This window comes from Calonectris borealis, chromosome 9, assembly GCF_964195595.1.
Source record: "Calonectris borealis chromosome 9, bCalBor7.hap1.2, whole genome shotgun sequence".
Classification (NCBI taxonomy): Eukaryota; Metazoa; Chordata; class Aves; order Procellariiformes; family Procellariidae; genus Calonectris; species Calonectris borealis.
Genome location: NC_134320.1, coordinates 2,421,614 through 2,441,114, shown reverse-complemented (window position 1 = coordinate 2,441,114; position 19,501 = coordinate 2,421,614). Strand labels below are relative to the sequence as shown.

The following is a 19,501-nucleotide window of genomic DNA, read 5'->3' as shown; positions in this document are numbered from 1 at the left end:
TTCTGGTTGCATTACTAACCTTCCTCTTTTGTCCCCTATTGTAAAGAGTTGGTAAGTGGCTTATCTCCAGTGGATCAGAAAATTGAGTAATGATTTATTTGAAAACCTCTTCATAGGTAAGCAGTTTCACAATTAATAGTTATTAAAATGTGGTTCTGCTCTAAGCAGAGGCAGGATAAGAAAGGTTTTACAGTATTTCCTGTTTTCTTACGACTTTTTTACAGCAAATATGAGAAGGTGACTGATTAGACCGGAGTTGTTCATATCTGGTACCTGTTCCAAGCTTTCTGCAGTTGAAATGTGTGGAGTGGATTTCAAATAGTAGGACTTCTCAAAATGGCAGAGGCTTTAAATAAAGCTTTCATACACAAAAATAAAAGAAGTCTGACATTGGTCATATGAACAGATTTAAAATCAGAGCAGGTTCTTCTTCAGCTCTGGTCCAGGGTAAGCAGGGGAAGGCGCCCAAACCTATGTTTCAGCCAAGCTCTCACCTGAGATCCCGTGTTTGGAGGAAGACAGCAGCAGACTTACTGCTTTTACAACTTCCAGTGAGTTTCTCAGCCTTAACTGAATCAAAATGAGTCAACTGAGGCAAACGTTACCTCTGCATCTGCAGACGAGGCTGAAGCTCTCAGGGGTTTGGCACTTCAGCAAGACCTGGCCAGCTTATGGGACTTTTTTTTTAATCCCTCCTTGGCAAATATGTCCCGTGCATGGGCTTTAGCCTTTTGTAGGCTGCTGTTTTTGTGACATTACAGCAAACCACTCTTGCTTCTTGGGGAAGAGGGAGTAAATATTTCACCTAAAACACATACTACTTTGGATTGAATAGCAAGTTGGCAGCTGTGGCAGAAATACCGAGGTGGGCTGGGAGCAGAGACGCTGTGTGTACTTACTCCCACCCCTATAAATACTCAACATGTATTTTGACCTCTGTCCTCTTTCCCTGTTTACAACTTCAACTGAAAACTCGGTCGTTGGAGCGGGTTCAGAGGCATTAGCAACAACTGAGTGTAGGCCAGGGTGAAGAACAGACTTTTTTTCTTTGTAAAGTACTCGGGTTTTATAATCCTCCTGAACCTGTGATTGTTTGTGCTGTTTCTTCTGGAGCAGTCGCTAGCTCAGCGTGAGAGGTGTTGTAAGGGAAGGAAGGAGAAAGTCCTGGTGGGGTGTGGGTGGGAGGCTGGACTTTTTCCAGCACAGTGGGCTTGAGGAATGGAGGTCTGTCGGTATGGACATTTTCTTCATTCCTAGGATGTTTGTCCTTTCCTGTCCCCAATCCATTACCCCGTTACCTTTGGGTCTGCTGGATCACACCAAAATCAGTAATGCAGCTGTACAGCTGTGGCTTTTCTGCTGAAACACGGAAAATCTAACCCCACCATCCCTTTGTGCCTGAGGAGATTCTCAAATGTTGGTTTATCAACCGTAGCCAAAAAGTGATCTAGTAGGGATGAGCGAAGGGGCTGAGCGCTGCTTTGGCAGGTCTGCAGGGTGTTAGGTGGCACATGCCATGTCAGGCCTCCGGAGGGTCCTCTACGGTTCTTCAGTCCGTGACTGTGTGTTGTGTATGCTGTCTTGATCGTGTTACCATCACGTAAAGCTGTAGTGGCCTAAGAATAGGATCACACCTCTCGGATGTTGCTCTAACCCCTTGCGCCGTGTCAGTAATACAGGCTTAATAGAGGCGCCCGAGCAAGTCATTGTGCTTGCTTCTCTATCAAGGAGTAATCCTCTTTGCCCGTAGAAATGTTATGCTGCTTACTAAATACAAGTTAGTACTACTGTCCTTTCTCATCTGAGAGGTCTGCCAGCTGGATTTCAAGTGTCCCCTTCCCCTTCCCATCAGGGGCACACACTCTGGTACCTAGTGTACTGTTGATGGAGGCCAAAGCATTGCACGTACCCCAGTAATTTTTGTGCTTTCATAGATAGTTGTTTAGTTACTTTAATACTGGGTATGAAGCATGTAAGCTGTTAGTGCTGAGAAGTTTGTGTGTATAGCTTTTACGTGTCAAGTGTGCTTTGCAAATATTGAATAATTCATATCTACTACAAAAATAAGAACAAGCGTGTGAGTGAGTTTACCTGAGACCAGCTTGATGCCTCACATGAATTAAAGTGAGAGTTTGATTCATTCGCTGGATTCCTGAAAATAGCACTTTGATATTGATCTTCATCCTCAAAGATCTTTCAGACATTAATTAATCTTAACACTACTCCTTGGAGGAAAATATGTTTCAGTTCTGTAAGTGAGGGAAATTACAAGATACTGTTCGTTGGTAATACTGGAACATTTTAATGGCTTCGTGTGGCAATGTCAAAAAAGGTGTAGGGCATCTGTGAACTTAACTCTAAGTTTTTCCTGGTTTTTGTAGTTGTAAAATATTTGAATTTAAATCCTTTAATCTGTTATTGCTATTTAGTAATATAACATGGATCTTTAATGAGGTAAGAAAAAAGTGCAGAATTCTGAAAGATGAAGAGAGAAAATGAGTAGAGCAGAGCCTGAAGTCTATGACTGGGTTTTAAAAGTTGTTTCCTACTATGAAGACAGCTGGAAAGATGAAAGAGAAGAGTGTAACTTCAGGTCATTTCTAAATTTTGATCTAAGACAGATTCCAATAGTAATTCAGTAGTATAAAAGGCTAATCAGCGTTTAGTCTGTCTTTTAGACCGGCTAAATATTTTACAATAGTATTGTTGAGCCTGTGATGGAGGGTATCAATGGTCAATTAGACGTCAGAACATTGTATGTGAAACTTCTGGTGTTTAATGTATGCACATAGCTCAAGACATGCAACCAACCAGAGTGAGGGAAAACAGAAGTAGCAAATGGGCATACAAAGTTAAACCGACTTTTGTGAAGTGAAATTCTTGTAGCAGTATGGTACAAGATGGTCCTTGGCTTGTTACCCCTACCCTCCAAAGGCAGGTGGCTGATGGATTATCCTTTCTTCAAAACCGAGGACCTCAATTCAGAACACAGAGAAGGGCTGCTTTGCAACAGAAACATGTAGTACCAAAATCCTGCCGTGAATATGAGAATCATTATGCAACATCACTTATTTCCTATGGCATCAGATTATGCAATTTCTGAGCAGAAGAATGCAAAGCCCTGGAAGGACACAGTAGCGTTTTAGCAGATCCAAAAATACCTTATACAGGATAGAGGAAGCATTTATGTATGTAGTGCTGAAAATACACAGTTATGTAAGCCGCTTATTTCACAAACTGCGCTTTGCAAAGCTGGCTAGCAGGTGGAACAGGAATCAATCTCGCTTTTATTGAAATCAGCTGAAGAGGTCTCCCTGAATACAGGGGAGGGTGGATTGGCTCTTTGTCTGCCTTGTTCGCAAAGATGATTTTTTTTTTTTTTGCTTTGTTTGTTCTTTGTGCCAAAAAAAGAAGTGGATGCTTGATTTCTTTTTCCAAATCAAGCACTACTTCTCCACTCCCCACAAATTTGTGACCTTATGTTGAAGGAGTTCCTAGTTCAATATTTGTCTAGTGTTTGTGGAGGTAGAAATTCATTCCTATGCTGAGAGCCAGTGCAGATGCATAAATTTCAAGAGTCAACACAGTTCTTTTAAGGTGAAGTAGCACCTTGGGAATCTATTAAATTTCTTTGGAGGAGTCAAGAGCATGTGAGAAAAGGGGATCTGGTTGATACAATCTGTTGGGATTTTGGCAAGAATACTTACCAGAGACTCTTAAAGAAACTAAACAGCCGTAAAATAACAGGGACACCCCTCTCGCAGACAAATGATTGGTTAAACAGTATGAAATAAGAGTAGGGACAAATAGGCAGTAATGTTGAAACATTTTTCTCTAAAAAGAGTTGTCTTACAGCTCTGCTTTGCAGATTGCACTACTTGTACTCTTTCCACCTTTTCTTCCCTTATCCAGATCATTTAGGAATATGCCGAAGCAAGAGCGTTTAGGCTGTGAGACTGCGGAAGTAAGGTGTTCAGGATAATAAACATGTAAGCCAATTGCAAAGAGTACTGGAAGGCTCTCATGAACTTGGGTGATAAAATGTCAGTTAATTTTAGCGTTGATTAAATACAATTTAATCTTAACATCCTGTACACAAGAATTAGGCTCTGACCTAGCTTTTACTGCTCAAGAATGAGATCTTAAGGTTGTACGAGACCCATGGAAGTTAGCTCAGCATCCTGAAACGTGCTTAGACACTGGATAGCGTTAGAGGAATTGTTAGGAAAGCAGCAAAGAACAAAAATGATCATTGTGTTGTCTTTGTACGTTTCTGTGGTGTGCCCACATTGGGGATTCTGTCTGTGGTCTTACTCCCCCAACTCTAAGGTGGTATAGGAGAAATGGAAAAGAGAGGTGATCAAAGATACAGAGCAGCTTTCAGACGGTGAATGAGAAGGTAGAGTGGGAATTTTTAGACTTGAAAAAAGACGTTGGAGTGGAGGATGAGATAGTTCATAAAATCACAGCTGGCATTAAGAAGATAAATAGGGTTCAAGTGTCACTGAAACAGTGAACAACTGGTTGTTTGAAGGAAGGAAATAGATGAGAGGTGCAAAGTGAAGAATAGTTGATGTTACCTTATGCAACGTACAGCTTAAGCTTAAGCTACAAAACTCCTTGCCACGGCATAGCGGTTGCAAAGTGTTCTGGTTAAAAAAATTCTTTGACGCATTTGCACAGGAAAAATACTTTGTGGGCTATAGAATAGAAAAATACCGCTGTGTGCTGCTGATGACGAAAGTCAGTGAGCTGCAGACCCTGGGGAACTGGGTGGCACTGCACTGGTGAGGTTTCGTTGCCTGCAGATCCTTTTCTTGGGTTTTGGAGGCAGGAAATGGGGATAGATGAACCTGTCATTCTGGTGTGGTATAGTTTCTTCTTATGCTGTAGTCTAGGTGCCACTTATTTCTACTCTGACAGGCTTAGTTGGAATATATAAGGTGCACAGCAAACCTCCAGCTGGCTCTATGCACAGGGCCTGAATTCAGCCATTATGAATATTTCTTGGCTGGTATACCATGCTATTTTTGTCATTGTCAGAAAGGATTCAGACCAGAAAGCTAGACAGAGTTCTCTTTCTCACTGATACAGCGATAGACAAAAGTATATTACAACTGTAAAATCATTTTTGCCAGAAATGATGCATCCCTGTTTTAGGATAGACTGAATATATTGAATAAAGGCTAACTTAAATCATCAGACACATAAGTTCAAGCTTCTGTTGTGATAATATGGACATAGCTACATACAACATAGTTACATATCTGTGGTCTCACATGCTTAATGCCCATGGCTACGTTAAAATATTCTGTTAACATTTTAAAATGATCATGACAGTTGTGAACCCTAAGCAATTGCTACCACATAGCACAGGTGATGATTACGGTGTCTGCAAAAGTTAGTTGTCTTATGTTGAGGTGGAATCCAAATATTTACTGGAGAAAGGAATGGAAAGTATATATTCCGGTCAGTATTCTGCAGGAGGTACAAAAATAGTGTAGTATTTATTTGAGAGCCAGAAAGAACAGAGTAAAGCACAAAAAAGCCAGTGTTAAAACACGTCAGTTTTCCCAGCTAAATCTGCTGTTTTCTTGTAGAGTAAGTTAGAGTACATGCATAAATGTGTTCAGAGCTGTTGCAGTGACAGTCAGAAAATCTCAAGTGGGTCAGATGAAGAATTTTCAACTGTTTTATCAGAAATTAATTATGTTTTGGCAATGTCATAATTGTAATACAAAAATAAGGCTGGCTGAGCATTCATGAGGGCGTGAGATGAGGCTTACGTTGCGATGTGGAAGAAACATGCTTCCTTGAAGGAGCAATGTGTCCTGAGAAAGAGATTGATTGCTTAAAAAACCCCAAGCTTTTGCTGTGGGCTACTCCATAGTTAGCTTAAAGATTTGCCTGTAATGTGGGCTAGACTGTACCAAGTTAATATGGGCTAGCTTAATAGTGTAGTTTCTTCTTTGAAAACCTAAGAAAATAGAGCTCCCCCCCCCCCGAGAGGGGAAAGAAAGGCAGAGCAATTCTGGGTGAAGCTTCAGGATACGTTTGTTGGCAATTCCTTCCTCTGAATAATGTGACTTCAAAAAAAAAAAAAAACCCAAACCAAAAACCCTGAAAACAAAGAGGTTGCATTTTGATGAAGTGTAACTCATTCTCTATTAGTAAATCTGCTATTACAGTTTGTGTTCAAAAACAACCGTGCAAAACATAAGCATATATTCCAAGTAATGTAAAACCATAAAAGTGCAGCGTAAGAGGAGTATCTGATCCCCTCATACAGCATTTTCCTCACCAGGAGACCAGGAAAAGAAAAAGGTTGTTGGAATCCTGTATAATAAAATCATGTGATTTCAAAATCCAAAAGTCAGAAGTGACAGCCAAAGCTCTGGTACTTGCCAACTCAGCAACTCTCGGTGCTTTCCTGTGCTGGAGCTGTACAGCGTGGAAGGTCAAGAGATGGGAGACGAGTGTGTATCAACCTGTTGTAAAAATTCCATGTAGAAATTGAGAGGTAATCACAAGGGGCAGAAGAACTCAGCTGCAAGATGTGTGTAGCAAGATAACTATACTTTATAAGCATGCTTTTGCATTTTTTTTTTTTTTAAGATTCTAGAACATTTTAAAGTATTGTCCCAAGCCAGGTGTATTGCACTAGTCTTGAGATGATACACCCATAAATTGCAGTTGTGTTATCAGTGCAGAAAGGTGTAGTTACCTTGCTGTACCTAATGTAGCCAAAAGAAAATCACATGGAGTACCAGGAATAAGCAAGGGAAGTCCAGGGCTTGAATGTAAGTAGTGATACGGGCAGGAATCTCTTATCTCCTTGATACTTGCCGTGTATCAGCCAGCTAGTTTCTGCCAGCTGCTCTTTTTTTCAACCCTTAAATGTGGATCAGACAGTTGCTTTTATTTCCTTTGTATATTGGAAGTGCAAGCATAGAATATGCTTGGCTGGGTAATATAGGAAACAGTGCTTCAAGGAAACTAACTTAATATTACTAGACATTTGTGCTGTCAGGAAACTGAGAGGTGACTGCTTTGTACTTATGCAGCCTTTACAGCATACTAACGTTTGGTTTGTGTGCTGTATCTGGAATTGTGATTGGCCACTCTATTTTTAACACAGCTCTTTAAAGGAGAAACTTCCATTATGGTCCATGCAAGGCATTTGTTTAACTCTGCTATGTCTTCAAACCTGACCGATGCTTTGACACTCTCATAAATATTGGGTTTGTATAGGCAGCCGCATGCTTTGGTTGCTCTGTGTGTGAGAACACTTCCTAGATGGATGTTTCCAGGGGCAGACACAGTATCAGGCAATGTGAGAGCATGCCTTGTGATAAATTTGGGTAAACTGTCGCTTTTCTAATAGTTTTAAACTGCAGTTCGGGCTGTCTGATGTGTTGAGGTGCAGACTGGCTCTTCCCGGAAGAGGTGCACTTTGTGCTCCTTTTGTCTGGGCACGGTGGGATTTTGCCTGGAAAAATGGTTTGCCTGGAAATGGGATCATTTACAAGAAGTTGTGATTGTACAAAATTACACTTAGCCTCAAATTTCCTTATAGATGTAAAATAAATTTGTTAGCTGCAGAGTGCATGAACTCGTCAAGATAGTTCAAATCAGAGGGTCTGCCTTGAAGTCGGCTTTTGCAGCAGCACTTTGTGAAATCTGAGTATCTTAAATATGCACACAATCTTCCTCCACCCACAGAGCTTTCAGCTTTTGACTTGAAGACTGCTACAGCAGAAGCACTGCTAAGATAGAAACAGAACGCTGCTTGACTATGCTCTTCACTGTAGAAGTTAAGGAGGCACATACAAGTCATAAACATCCCAAATGGCAAACAGTCTGTATATAATGAAACTTTAAACTTTCAAGGAAATGTTTTTCCTTGTATTGAATGAAACTAAGATTTCTTTTATTGAGAAGAGTTCAACATGAACACTCTCAGCCATATCTGTGGTACTCTGACCAAAAGAATAGTGAAGGCATGACGGTAAAGCTTGAAAAATGCTCTTCATCCCTTGTTTGAAGAGACGGCAAGGTCGAAGACAACCTAATTTGTCTGTGTTAAATCAAATTTTGCTAAGGCAAGAGGTTGCACATCGCAGAATTTACTGCAATATAAGATAATTAAAAAAATTCATTTCCCCAACAAGTCAGCATGGATGCGTTGTGGCAGAAACTGCCTTCTACCCCCCGCCAGTGTATCTGGACCACTTTACTTCAAGTTGGCTTGTTACAACGTTGTTTTAAAATAAGTGCTGCTGTCTCATGCTTTCAAAACAATGAGTTCACTATACCTCTGAAAAATCAGGCTGCTTATGTAAGTACCTAAATAAGGCTGTATCATGCCAGTTTGAAAATAATTTTGTAACTTTTGCATGCCTCCTCTCCCCATGAAGCAGATACAGTGGCATATAAGATGGCAGGGCACTGTGCTTAAAGGCTTTTTTTAATTTGAAACAGCTAAGTCTTGGAGAAGGCAATTTGATCTGGTAGGAGAGACCTGATGTCCCCTAATCTCGGGGTTTGTTCTCGGCTGGGTTATCGTAGCCAGGGCTGAGCTGTGTTGTGATAGCCCTGCTGCCGGTAGGAGGGAGGTTGAACCTGATAACTTCCAGAGGTCTTTTCCAGCCAATACGCCCGTGATTCTGTGATCAGCCTACTATACAGCACAGAAAATACACGACTTGCCTAAACTTCGTCTTTTTGAGGTCAAAAAACAGGATTCTCTGTGTACACTTGCACTGTCTGCTGTATTGAGCCCCGATCTCAGTGGGAGGCTGCAGTGGGAGGTGTCTGTAGGGCAAATAATACCAGAATGGAAGTGAACTGGGGGTCAGGGTGGTCTAGTAGCTATTAGCAGCATAATGTATATATGTTGTAATGCTTCAGCAGCAGGATGGAAGAGAGAGGCTTAACTTTCTAAGCAATACTGAGAAATACGTGGGGGGAGGAGGAGTCACATACAATGCTGATAATCCATTTAGAAACTAGGAAAATATGAAATATGTACAGGAAAAGCTGTTCTTTCTCTGTTAAATCTCACACAATCATGCATTGTGAAGTTAGAAACTACATACAAAGGTAAAAGCAAAATCCTAGCCTTTATTAGATAGTGTATTTTGAGAGTCATGTACCAGCAAAACAATTTTATCCTCCAAGTCTGATTTAATCCTTAATGCTCTTCCCATTGTTTAAATTTGAGATATTTTTGGGATGCTGTTACCCCAAATTCTTGTTTTGGCTCTTACTGTAGGATATCTTGCAGGCCAAACTAACTTACGTTTTATTTACATTGCTTAATACGCTGTCTTAGGAAAAGCAGATTCCCCTGTAGAAACACTGGTTGCATTTTGTTTTTGCTTAAAGAATCACTTCTCTCTCTCAGACTTTTGGAAATGAGCAGGGGCAGTGCCCAGGAGCACTGAATTGGAGTTGTTTTGGCATTTTTCTGAAATTCTGTTCAGGTCTGAAACTTTTCCCTTTTCTTCTTTATATTGACAACAAAATCTGTGATCATGTAACAACCACTACTAGTAGTAACCACACTCCTGCAGTCCCCCTACACCTTCCCACGCTGGGGAATCTGTCACTGTAACACTGGGCACAGGTAAGTCAGGAATAAACTACTCCGAGCTTCCCATACAAGTCTAATTCAGCTCCTTTACTAGTATGGACTGCGCTTCAATTTTTGCCTCACTTGCTGTGTTGCTTTCTTTTAAAGAACAAAGTTTACAGCCTAAACGATGTTCTTCTAATAAAGCTTTTATGCATACCCCATGCGATCGGGCAGAAATATGGGAATGTAAAACAGGCTCCTGGCTGTCCCCATTTGCTGCGTCTGCTGTGGGAGAGGGGCTGAAGCCCAGGGCATGAGCTTTTCATACACCAGGCTGAAGGTGTTATCTCTCATCTCTGTAATGACCTCATCTTGAGAAGTTATGGACTGAGCTGTTCCCTTTCGATTGGCTGCGTGCTACCTGGCCACCTCTTTCTTCCTTTCAGTGGCTGTTTGCAGAGCCCGGGACTTTGCACCCAGTATAACTGATCTTACTTTTTAACAAAATAGTTTCTGTAACTGCCATTTTTTTTTTCCCTCTCAACTTCATATGGAACTTAGAATCGGACTTTGTTCTGTGTTACAGGCTGAATGCGCTTAATTACTTCTGGTGCAAAGTTAGACTCTTGTTTCAGAAGTGGCTCTACCCCAGAAAAGCGCTTTGGCAGTGGGCAGCTATCGCAGCGCGACCCTCGGCGGTTGGCCTGGCTCTGTAGAAAGGTGGCACTACGCTGGGTTGTGGAAAAAGTGTCTTTCAGTGGAGCATGTAGCAAGAGAAGAGAGATGGGGGGACTTTTAAAAAGGGACACCAGCTCTGAATTTATATGCAGACTACCTGGAACTTCATGCTTTTGCAGGGGGAAGGCAGAGCAGTGGGAGGAGATGCTCTTCAGGCTTGTGGAAGGAGGGAGATCAGAGAGGAGGGTATACTGCTCCTGTGAAGCTCTGTAATTCTTAGTTGCTTGTGAGGGTGACATGTACATGGTTAGAGAATGTGAAGTATCTTGCTACATTGAACTTGAAAGGATTAAACTAAAGGACCAGGATGCTCATACCTAGATGGGCTCTGAGGGAGCAGCCACAAACCATGCCTTGGTGGATTCAAGGTACCTGTATCACTGTGCTTTGTTTCTCTAACGCCTTGTCTCAAGGGTTTGCAGAAGAATCCTGAGCTTGTGGGCTGTGGCAGACCCAGAAACAGTGACTGGACTCAGACCATACCTGAGCTGGGAAACAGCTGGGGGACAGCTTCAGTCTGATAAATGCTATAGTAACCATGAAGAAACCGCTCTTTGCTGCAGAGAGTCTTTCATGGTTTTGACCTTTAGGCTTTTGTTTAAAACTTGTGGTGTTTGTTTGCTGGGCAGTTCCTGCAGTAGGTTACTGAGAGTGTTGTGTGAGTGAAGTTTCTGTTGGAATAATTTATTTGCTTCTTTTAGGGCAGTAATTATTTACTAAGTATCAGCAGTTGTCTGGAATGTCTAGTTAATTATCAGCTCGCCTCTGTGAAAGTGCACGTAGTGAAAATACTTAAATAAAAATGTGAAAGTTGTTCTTTTTCCTCTCGTTTCAGGTACTGGGTCCATGTGTCACATCTGAATTGTGTTGTACTAGTTCTCTAAGTACCAACTCAGACCATCTCCTTGATGCACACTCACGGCATCATGGCCAGTACTCAGGAGCGCCTGAGCTTGTCTTCCTCTCCAAACTCGATCGGGAAAGCTTTCTGTGAAGATAAAGACTTTAGTAGGTTACATGATGAACATGCACCTACTGGAAACCACCTGTCCCCCGAGCTCATAGAGGATGTGCGTGAGAAGGGCTTGCTGCAGGCAGACCTCATCGAAAACATGAGCAGCCCGGTCACTGCAGCAGTGCTGACCAGCATCAGCGAGGACTCTAGGGACCAATTTGAGAACAGCGTGCTGCAGCTGCGAGAGCAGGATGAGTCTGAAACAGCCATTCCTCAGGGCAACAGGAACACTATGGATGGAGAGAGCAACAGTGGAGCGGATGATGTTAAAGTCCAGTTCAACAGATCAGGCAGTGGGAGCGGTGGGTTTCTCGAGGGACTTTTTGGTTGTCTGAGGCCCGTGTGGAACATCATAGGCAAGGCATACTCCACAGACTACAAACTGCAACAGCAAGGTAAGTAGGGAAGCAAACATTTATTGCGTCTGGGGGAATGTGTGAAGATGAGGAAAGCAACCCAGGGCCTTTTCCCAGCTTTCCATGTGACCATTTTTGTGTTGTGCAGCCCTATTATGGGTTTGCAAAGAGAAATCCTGCACTGTACAGCCAACAGCCATCATTTGTAGCAAAGGCAGCTCGTGATGGAGTCAAAAACAATTGCCTGTTCTGACCCATGCCTTGGACTGTTGTGACAAGGCCTGAATCTGAACCGAGTATTTGTGTAAGTGAGGATCAGAAAGAATTGTGTTGAACACAGGGATTGTACTAACTACTTCATTTCTGCAGTTTTTTCATGCCAGATGAAAAACGTAGGCATAGGTATTTTCATCATGCTGGATAAAAAACACTGACATAGGCATTTCTGGTCCTGTATGTGCGTGTGAGGGCTGCCTCCAGCTGACCTCCAAATAGCAGAAGTATTGCTTTTCTATGGGCACATTACATGAACTTCTATGTCTTTTTGTTCAGGAGTAATTTTACTCTTTAAAATACCATTCAGTACTTAACCTTTCCAGAAATACGTCCTTTAATGTTTATACCTTTTTCATTTAGATGTATAAATGTATAAGTGTAAATGTATGAATGTATAAGTGTAAATGTATAAATGTATAAGTGTGTGTGTGAGAGTATAAAAATATATATATATAAAAAATATGTAGTTTGGGAATAAGTAATGTCCCAGTCAATCGCATACATATATCTTTAGGGGTTACTGAAAGCTAAAGAGCAGAATAAGCTCTGCCTTTGGTGTCTAATTTCTCCCCTAGCCTGGGGGGAGGGAAGTGGCAGATGGGAAAAGAACAAGCTGTCATTAGAATTAAGGAGCTGAAATGGTTGAGGCTTATCGAAAACGGGAACAGCCTGGCCACCATACTGTACCGTGGGGTAGAAGTCTCCTGTATTGCTGTGATCATGACTCAGTATTAATCAAATGGTTTTCTGGCATAGACAAAGTATAAGATATGTGGTCAGAAAACCATCTGAGTGGTTCATATCTAAACCCCAGAGTTGGGTTGGGGAACAGTTCCTACTATGAAGGAACAGAGCTGTTAAGTAATGTGTCGGGTGAATCTGCCTTGAAATAAACTTACCTCTTCTTCCTAGAGTCAATCGTTTCTAGTTTATAGCTCTGAGCAGGGAAATCCACCTCTGCATTGCAGAATGGCAGGTGCCTCCTAAGCAGCAGCCTCTTGTCTACCAGACCTGTGTGGTCAGCAAGATTTTACTTGTTTTTGAAATCCTTTGGCAAAGCTGGTTCTAAATTTTGTCTGCATGTTGTAAAGTCAGTATGTCATACATGGTTGAGTCTATAAATAAAAAAAGTGACTGAAAATTCCTTGGGGAATTAACACTATTGGGGTGATTGCACAACATGTGGAGTCAGATGTGGTGAGTTTTGGAAGAGACTGCATCTGGGTGGGAGCCTCCCTTGTGAAGGAAAATGAGCTTCTGAGCAGTCAGATAACGTTCAAAGGAGGCATGGTGTCAGTATGTCTGTTACGCTTCTTTGGTTTGTATGCTCAGGTTTTTTTAAGTGAAGCTGAAACTTTCCAAGGAAAGGGCACAGATGCAGAGTTACATCGACTGCTTCCAGCAATTCTGTGACTATCCCATACAAGCACTATCTCACCAGGTCAGACTTCTCATCTCCGGCTGCTGCTGGGCCATCGTGTGCTTGCTGTGCCTGGAAGCTCGCATGGGTAGCTTCGGGAAAGCTACCTGTGAGGCGGCGAGATCATATTTCGCATATAATTGGGACAGCAGATGCATTGGAGACCACAGTTTAATATGTGCTTTGATGGCCCACAAGGGACACTTTCTTTTGTATGAAAGTCACTAATAAAAAAGATTGAGGCGCTAACTAATGAAAATGAGCAGCTGAGAGCGTTGTTGTGTTTGGGGGTGCACGCAGAGCTCCTCTTCGTACACACAGAAGCATCTTGCTGTTCTCAGTGTCATAAGCATGTTCAGAGCCGTAGATTCATGGACGCTTTGCAGTTTGCTGTTGGCATTAGGCCCTTCCTAAAAGGGCAATTTTGAAACGGCTACAGACGTGGTAAGGCTGCAGGTTAATTGGGATCTGCTATATATGGCCTGTGTGGTTTAGCTGCATCTTCAATGTCTGCACCCTCATAAATGAGTGAAAAGAAGTTGGTGTTTTGTTTTTTTTTTTTTTGACTTCCTCTGGAGCTGATCAGTTGGATAGATGTCTGATGGTAGTAGTACGCTTCTATTACCCAAGCATAAACCTTTTTAAACTGCTTCTGTGCTAAGATTTGAGGATTTTGTCCTCATATTCCACAGAATATTTGTGTTCTGTTTTCCAGATGATCTCATTCTTGCTTCTTGCCACCAGAAAATCTTTTTTTGTGTGCATTTCATCAGCTACATACAAGCCAGCAGTTTAGTAACTGATGGATGTGATTGCTTTTATTTTTGCTGTCTTTTAGCAAGAGGACAGAGGATGCAAAGTTTGTGTTTGTGCAAGTGCTATGCGTTTGGAGAAGACAGGCTGAGGAAATGTCTCTGGCTCTTTCAGCAGTAGAGAGGGGCTTGTGGTGGCCTTTCATGGCCCTGGGAGCTTATTTATAGCTTTGAGCTGGTGCCACAGATCTATGCAGATGATCTTTTTCCCCTCTTCATGAAACAACTGCTTTAAGCCTTATCCAGGAGCAATCCTTTGTGTTGGGCTGAATCAACAACTGGGGTAGGAGTCCAGTTTGGACCTGTAGCCATGGGGGACTTCATGTTGCCTGCAGATGCTTCCTAGTACTTTTTGCTCCTCACTGGCATCCCTGCTCGCCTGCTTTGGATCTCCTGCAGGCCCAAACTCTAAGACATGGTGGTGGTGGTGTGGTGTGGTTGCAAGTAGTAAAATACAAATAGGTTTCATGCCCTTTGCCAACGTCTGATACTTGAGTCCACATTGCCTGCGAAGGCTTGGCTCGTGACTTGGTGAATGGGGCAAAAGACAAGAACAACTTTTACATGATTCCACATTATCTTCGTGTTGAAATTACTCCTTGAGTTTCCTTCTCAACATCTGAGATGGTCGTCAAGAGGAGTGTGTTTCTGTGCTTCCCTTGAGGACCCACGCTGGGCAGAGCTTTGGTCAGCTGGAAGTTGCTGCAGGCTGGTCTGCTGGTTGACTAAGCAGTGCCAATTGCTGCTGTTAAATGCTTTACCTGCTTGGTGAGTAGTCATTCCTGCAGGGAGTGTTTGCTTTTGTATTGTTCGGTGGCTGCTAGTTGATTATCTGAGTTTAAGTATTTTGGGTCTGACCCATAAAACCACTCCTGACTATGTTTTCCCAGTTGTTTACCCTGATTTCTAAAGGCTGTTGGTGAGTGCTTTCAGGGAGATATACTTAGTTCCTTAATTTGCGTCTACCGGTTATTTAATTTGGATTGTTGGGACACTAGCACTTTATAGTAAGACTTGTTTGTGTTTTCTACAGACTCATTAGATTTCCGAGCCATTTCCTTTGGATTAAGAATCTGTCTCCAGGAGTTGCTTTCACCTTCCTTTCACAAATTACGTGTTTACTGTCATCATGTGCATTTTTGTGTAAACCTGGAGAGCAAGGTGCTTTACAAAGTGTGCTTGTGTTTGTGGGTTTTTTTGTAAACCAGAGATGCTTCTTGTCATAATGCCAATGCTGGCGAGTAGCCAGCGCTGGCAAACGGCAAAAATTTGCTTCAAATAGATTGACTCAATGGCTCAGGCTGCTCCTGCGTTTCTTCCCCATGGGAAACAGATTCCCATCATTCTACTCAAATGGTTCTTAATCACCTTAGAAACGCAAGCTCTTGCGTAATTCCTGCTGCTATTACACTTTAATTTATTTAGGGGAAGTATCCCATAGGTTTCTTTAGGCCCAGAAGAGTCTGGAATAAAAACTGCTCCATCCTGGTAGGAGGTATCCTTGTCTGTCTTCTGCTGGAGGAGGGGGGAGTGCTAGGAGAGGTGTAGCAAGCCCTGAAGTCTGGGCAATCTCAAAGGATGTTTAGCCAAGCAATGTTAATGGACTTTTAGAACAAGGCTGGCAGTGCAGTCTAGTCTTGATCAGTCTGTCCAGATGTGTTTCCTAGCCACCCCTGCTGATCATCTGAGGTGTTACTCCTCTGGACAGGCATTTTGACTGAACTGTGGTGAGTCGTCATAGCCATGCACCCAAGTTCTTGCAGCTGGTTTATGCAAGTCCTTTTCTGTTTCAAGCTGTTGGTTGAGATGACAGAGATCTCGGCATCATCTCTTGCATGCTGTGTTTCTCATTGTGCCTGCTGTGTAGATGTGCTGTAGCTGGGACAGCCGTAATTCACCGTTCTTTGCTTCAAGGTATTGTGGGCTGTTGAGGATGGGTCTGTACAGGCAGCGGGGAGGGCTTTATAACCCGCCGTCCGGGTGTTGTGCATGGTCTCAACTTTCAGCTGTATTCAGCTGTCAGCCTGTTGTCCTTGAGGGTGGTCCCAGAGAGCGTAGGGAGCACAGACACAAGATAATTTAGGTGTATTTTTTAATCGGTGGGTTTGGGTTACAGCAGAAAATGCAGGTTTGCGCCACTAATGCTAACAAACCCTGGTTTTCAACTGAATGTAGTCCAGTGCTTTTCTCCACCAGCATCACTTCCTTTGGGAAGCTTTTCAGTGCTTGCTGTGTTATGGGAGCCAAAGGAATCAGTGATGGCTGTCTTGAAATGTAGTAACATGCTCCTGTACAGTGAAAGGGTTTTTCTGGATTTTTGTCTTACTGTTGCATTATACGTTACACATGGTTTGGCTCTTTGTTCTTCTTGAAATTCCCAAAGACGTAGGATGTTTCACTGGTAGTTGCTACACTGAAACCTCTTCCCTGAATCGTGCCCTTGATGATCAGGGTGCAAGTGGGATGCGGGACGGGGTGTGTCTTACCAAATAAACACGAGATGATTCTGCAGGAGGAAGCGCATGAACTTTTGCTTACTTTGTTTACCATTTCTCTCTGCCTTTGCCATTGCGGAGGTTAATAGGTAATATTTAGAGCAAATTAGGGCTTCTAGGTGATAGCAATATATTCTACTATTGTGAGCCATTACTGCTCACAAACTTTGGGTGCTTCAGGGAAATAAATGACAATGTTGTGTGCCTTGTACAGGAAAGGCAGTTTTCTCACATGTAAACAAACAGCTATTTCAGTACAACGGAACAGTTTCAGTGTTGCCCACGTAAAAATACTGTTCATCAACAAACACAAAAATCAACTGTATTTGCCACCTTCTTTCAGAAGAAATGCATTTGTGAATTAAATAGAAATGCAGATCTTCTCAATTTATTTATCAATTTCCTTATTTTCCTTATTTAAACAACTGTCTTTCAATGTTTAGATGTCTAAAGAATTAAATACCAATTTTAAGTATTGTGACAAAAAATTGCTCAAGTTGTTTGGCAAAGAAGAACGCTTATCGTTTTAAAATACTTGAATGTCCTGTGCTCAAGATAGCGGTCACAGCATGTTTCATGCATCAATTTCTGTTAGGTTCTTACACGGACAGGCATTTCTTGCTTCAATACCAAAGGACACATTTGCTGGTAGGCAATATCACCTTCACAGTGTCATGGCATTCTTGAAAATTGAGGATAGGGATTGTCCGCTGCAAATCCACGGTTACTGGAGTTGCTTAGTTATAATGCATTTCAGTTGAGAGCTGCATGCGCTGTCTTAACATTTTTGTACAAAGTAAGGTTGTAAACGGATATATCAGTGTGAAAAATAGACTTGTGTCTGTGAAGAAACATGTGCCGAGGATTGAACTTTGCTCTGCCAAGTTGAAGGAAATTTTTGCTGTCGATTAACAATGGTTTTTTTTCTAGTTCAGTGAGCAGAATGAGCGCTGGGGTCTGGCTCGGGATGGGGGCTGGCTGTCCTTGGGCATGCCTGGAGAGCAGTCATTCGGCAGGAGACAGCCAGCTAGTGTCTGACTGTGGCAGGAGTGATTTGAGGGAAAGATTTGAATCAGGATCAGTTCAGAGACAGTTTCCCTTCAGTGGTGACAGTATCTAAAATGAACACTTTTGCACAATCCCAGTTGCAGCCCTGGGAACACCCCAATGGCTCGGAGACTGGGTGAAAGAAGACATGTCTTTGTAGTGATCTGAAATAGGGATCTGTACAGGCATGACTTTCTTTTATTTCAGAAATCCGTGGGTTACTTCTTGTTTTTGCTGCTAAATAATTTATTCTCTAAACTTACGCATTTATTGAGTTACAGTAAATAAATTATTGCCTGCCTTTTATCTTGCTGTTTGTGGGATGTTAAGGTAATTTCAAGGTGACTCGCAGACAGCAAGGCTTTTTGTTCTGATGGGTACAACTGTCTTGAAACAGTTTGTACAGCGCTACTGGACCGCTCTGGCAGTGTCCCCACAAGATGCATGTGGGTGCCTAAGAGGAGGAATCGCTTAAGATTTTTTTGCCTGTTTGACACCGGTACACACAACGGTGGTGTGGGAAAGACCTGTTTCTGTGACTGGTGGTGGTGGTTAATGTGCTTTGTGCTGGGTAACTTGGTGGTTGCTGGTCTGTGTTTTACAACCTGCTACCTCTGACTTTCCCTTTTATTTTGTATTTTTGCCCTGTTTCGGTGTGGGGGGGAAACCTCAAAATTTTTTTTGGCAGTTGTCAATGTTAAATGTTTTTTTTCTCGTCTATGCTGTTCAATGGAGTCATGTACTTTATAAGAGATACCATCATCGTTCAGTTTTGGAGTACAGGACCTGCTCCCTAAATTTCCAATCCAATGTCCCTGGTATGTTAAATTGCTGCCTGCCAAGTCGAAGTGGCTCACCCGAGTGGTTAGCAGTGGTGGCGAGCTCTGTTGAAAAAGCAGCTGGGAGGATGGGAAGGAACAGGCTGGAGGCGATTGTGATGGGGGAGAGGAGCTGGATGAAAGGGAAGCTGGGGCTCAACATGCGCGGTGTGTGCCTCAGCTGCGCCTGTACCGGGAGGAGATGCCATCTACCACCCCCAGAAAAGTCCACCTCGAGATACAGCAAGGGAGATGGCAGGCGCTGTCCTGGTGTGATCTTGCAGCAGAACACTTTTGTGGTCTTGATCTTTTACGTTGTTCCCTTTGCTTGCCTGTGCCTAGATACCTGGGAGGTCCCGTTCGAGGAGATCTCGGAGCTGCAGTGGCTGGGCAGCGGCGCGCAGGGAGCTGTCTTCCTGGGCAAATTCCGGGCGGAGGAGGTGGCCATCAAGAAAGTGAGAGATCAGAACGAAACGGATATCAAGCACTTGCGGAAACTCAAACATCCTAACATCATTGCGTTCAAGTAGGTTGTGAAACTTGTTAGAAACATACCTTTATCCAGGGAAGAGCCTTTCGCATATGTACCCTGGCCAAGTTTTTTAAAATCCAGGGACTAAGCTGTCTGTAGGACAAAATGGGTGGTCATCCTTCCTCTCAAATTGTCGCACATTCTTGTGAAAACAAAGCTATGGACGCCATTCCCACCCAGTGCTGCACTTTGCATGCACAAAACGCCTGCTGTGAACCCTACAAATCTGCCGGTGTGGAAGTTGAAGGAAAGCCACCCCTGTCATCAGTGAGGTTCCTCCTGTGCAAAGCATGCAGGAAACATTCCCCTGCCTGTTCAGTAAGGCGGTATTAGCAGGGGCTTGCCCAGGTAGAATAAACAGGTTATTCTCCCACCCCTTGATTGCTGCCTTTGAGCGTTGCTCTGGGACTTGTAC

General features: G+C 42.8%; 1 protein-coding gene across 11 annotated transcripts in view; it reads left to right on the top strand.

Annotated features, from left to right (window-relative positions):
• MAP3K13 (mitogen-activated protein kinase kinase kinase 13) overlaps positions 1-19,501 on the top strand; it is an 82,817-nt gene that overhangs the window by 42,890 nt on the left and 20,426 nt on the right. For all 11 annotated transcript variants that reach the window (XM_075157907.1, XM_075157897.1, XM_075157906.1 and 8 more), the window contains 2 exons: positions 11,151-11,725; positions 18,897-19,080. In XM_075157907.1, the coding sequence (XP_075014008.1) occupies positions 11,224-11,725; positions 18,897-19,080 (686 nt within the window). In that variant the 5' untranslated portion in view covers positions 11,151-11,223. The remainder of the gene's footprint in view (positions 1-11,150; positions 11,726-18,896; positions 19,081-19,501) is intronic.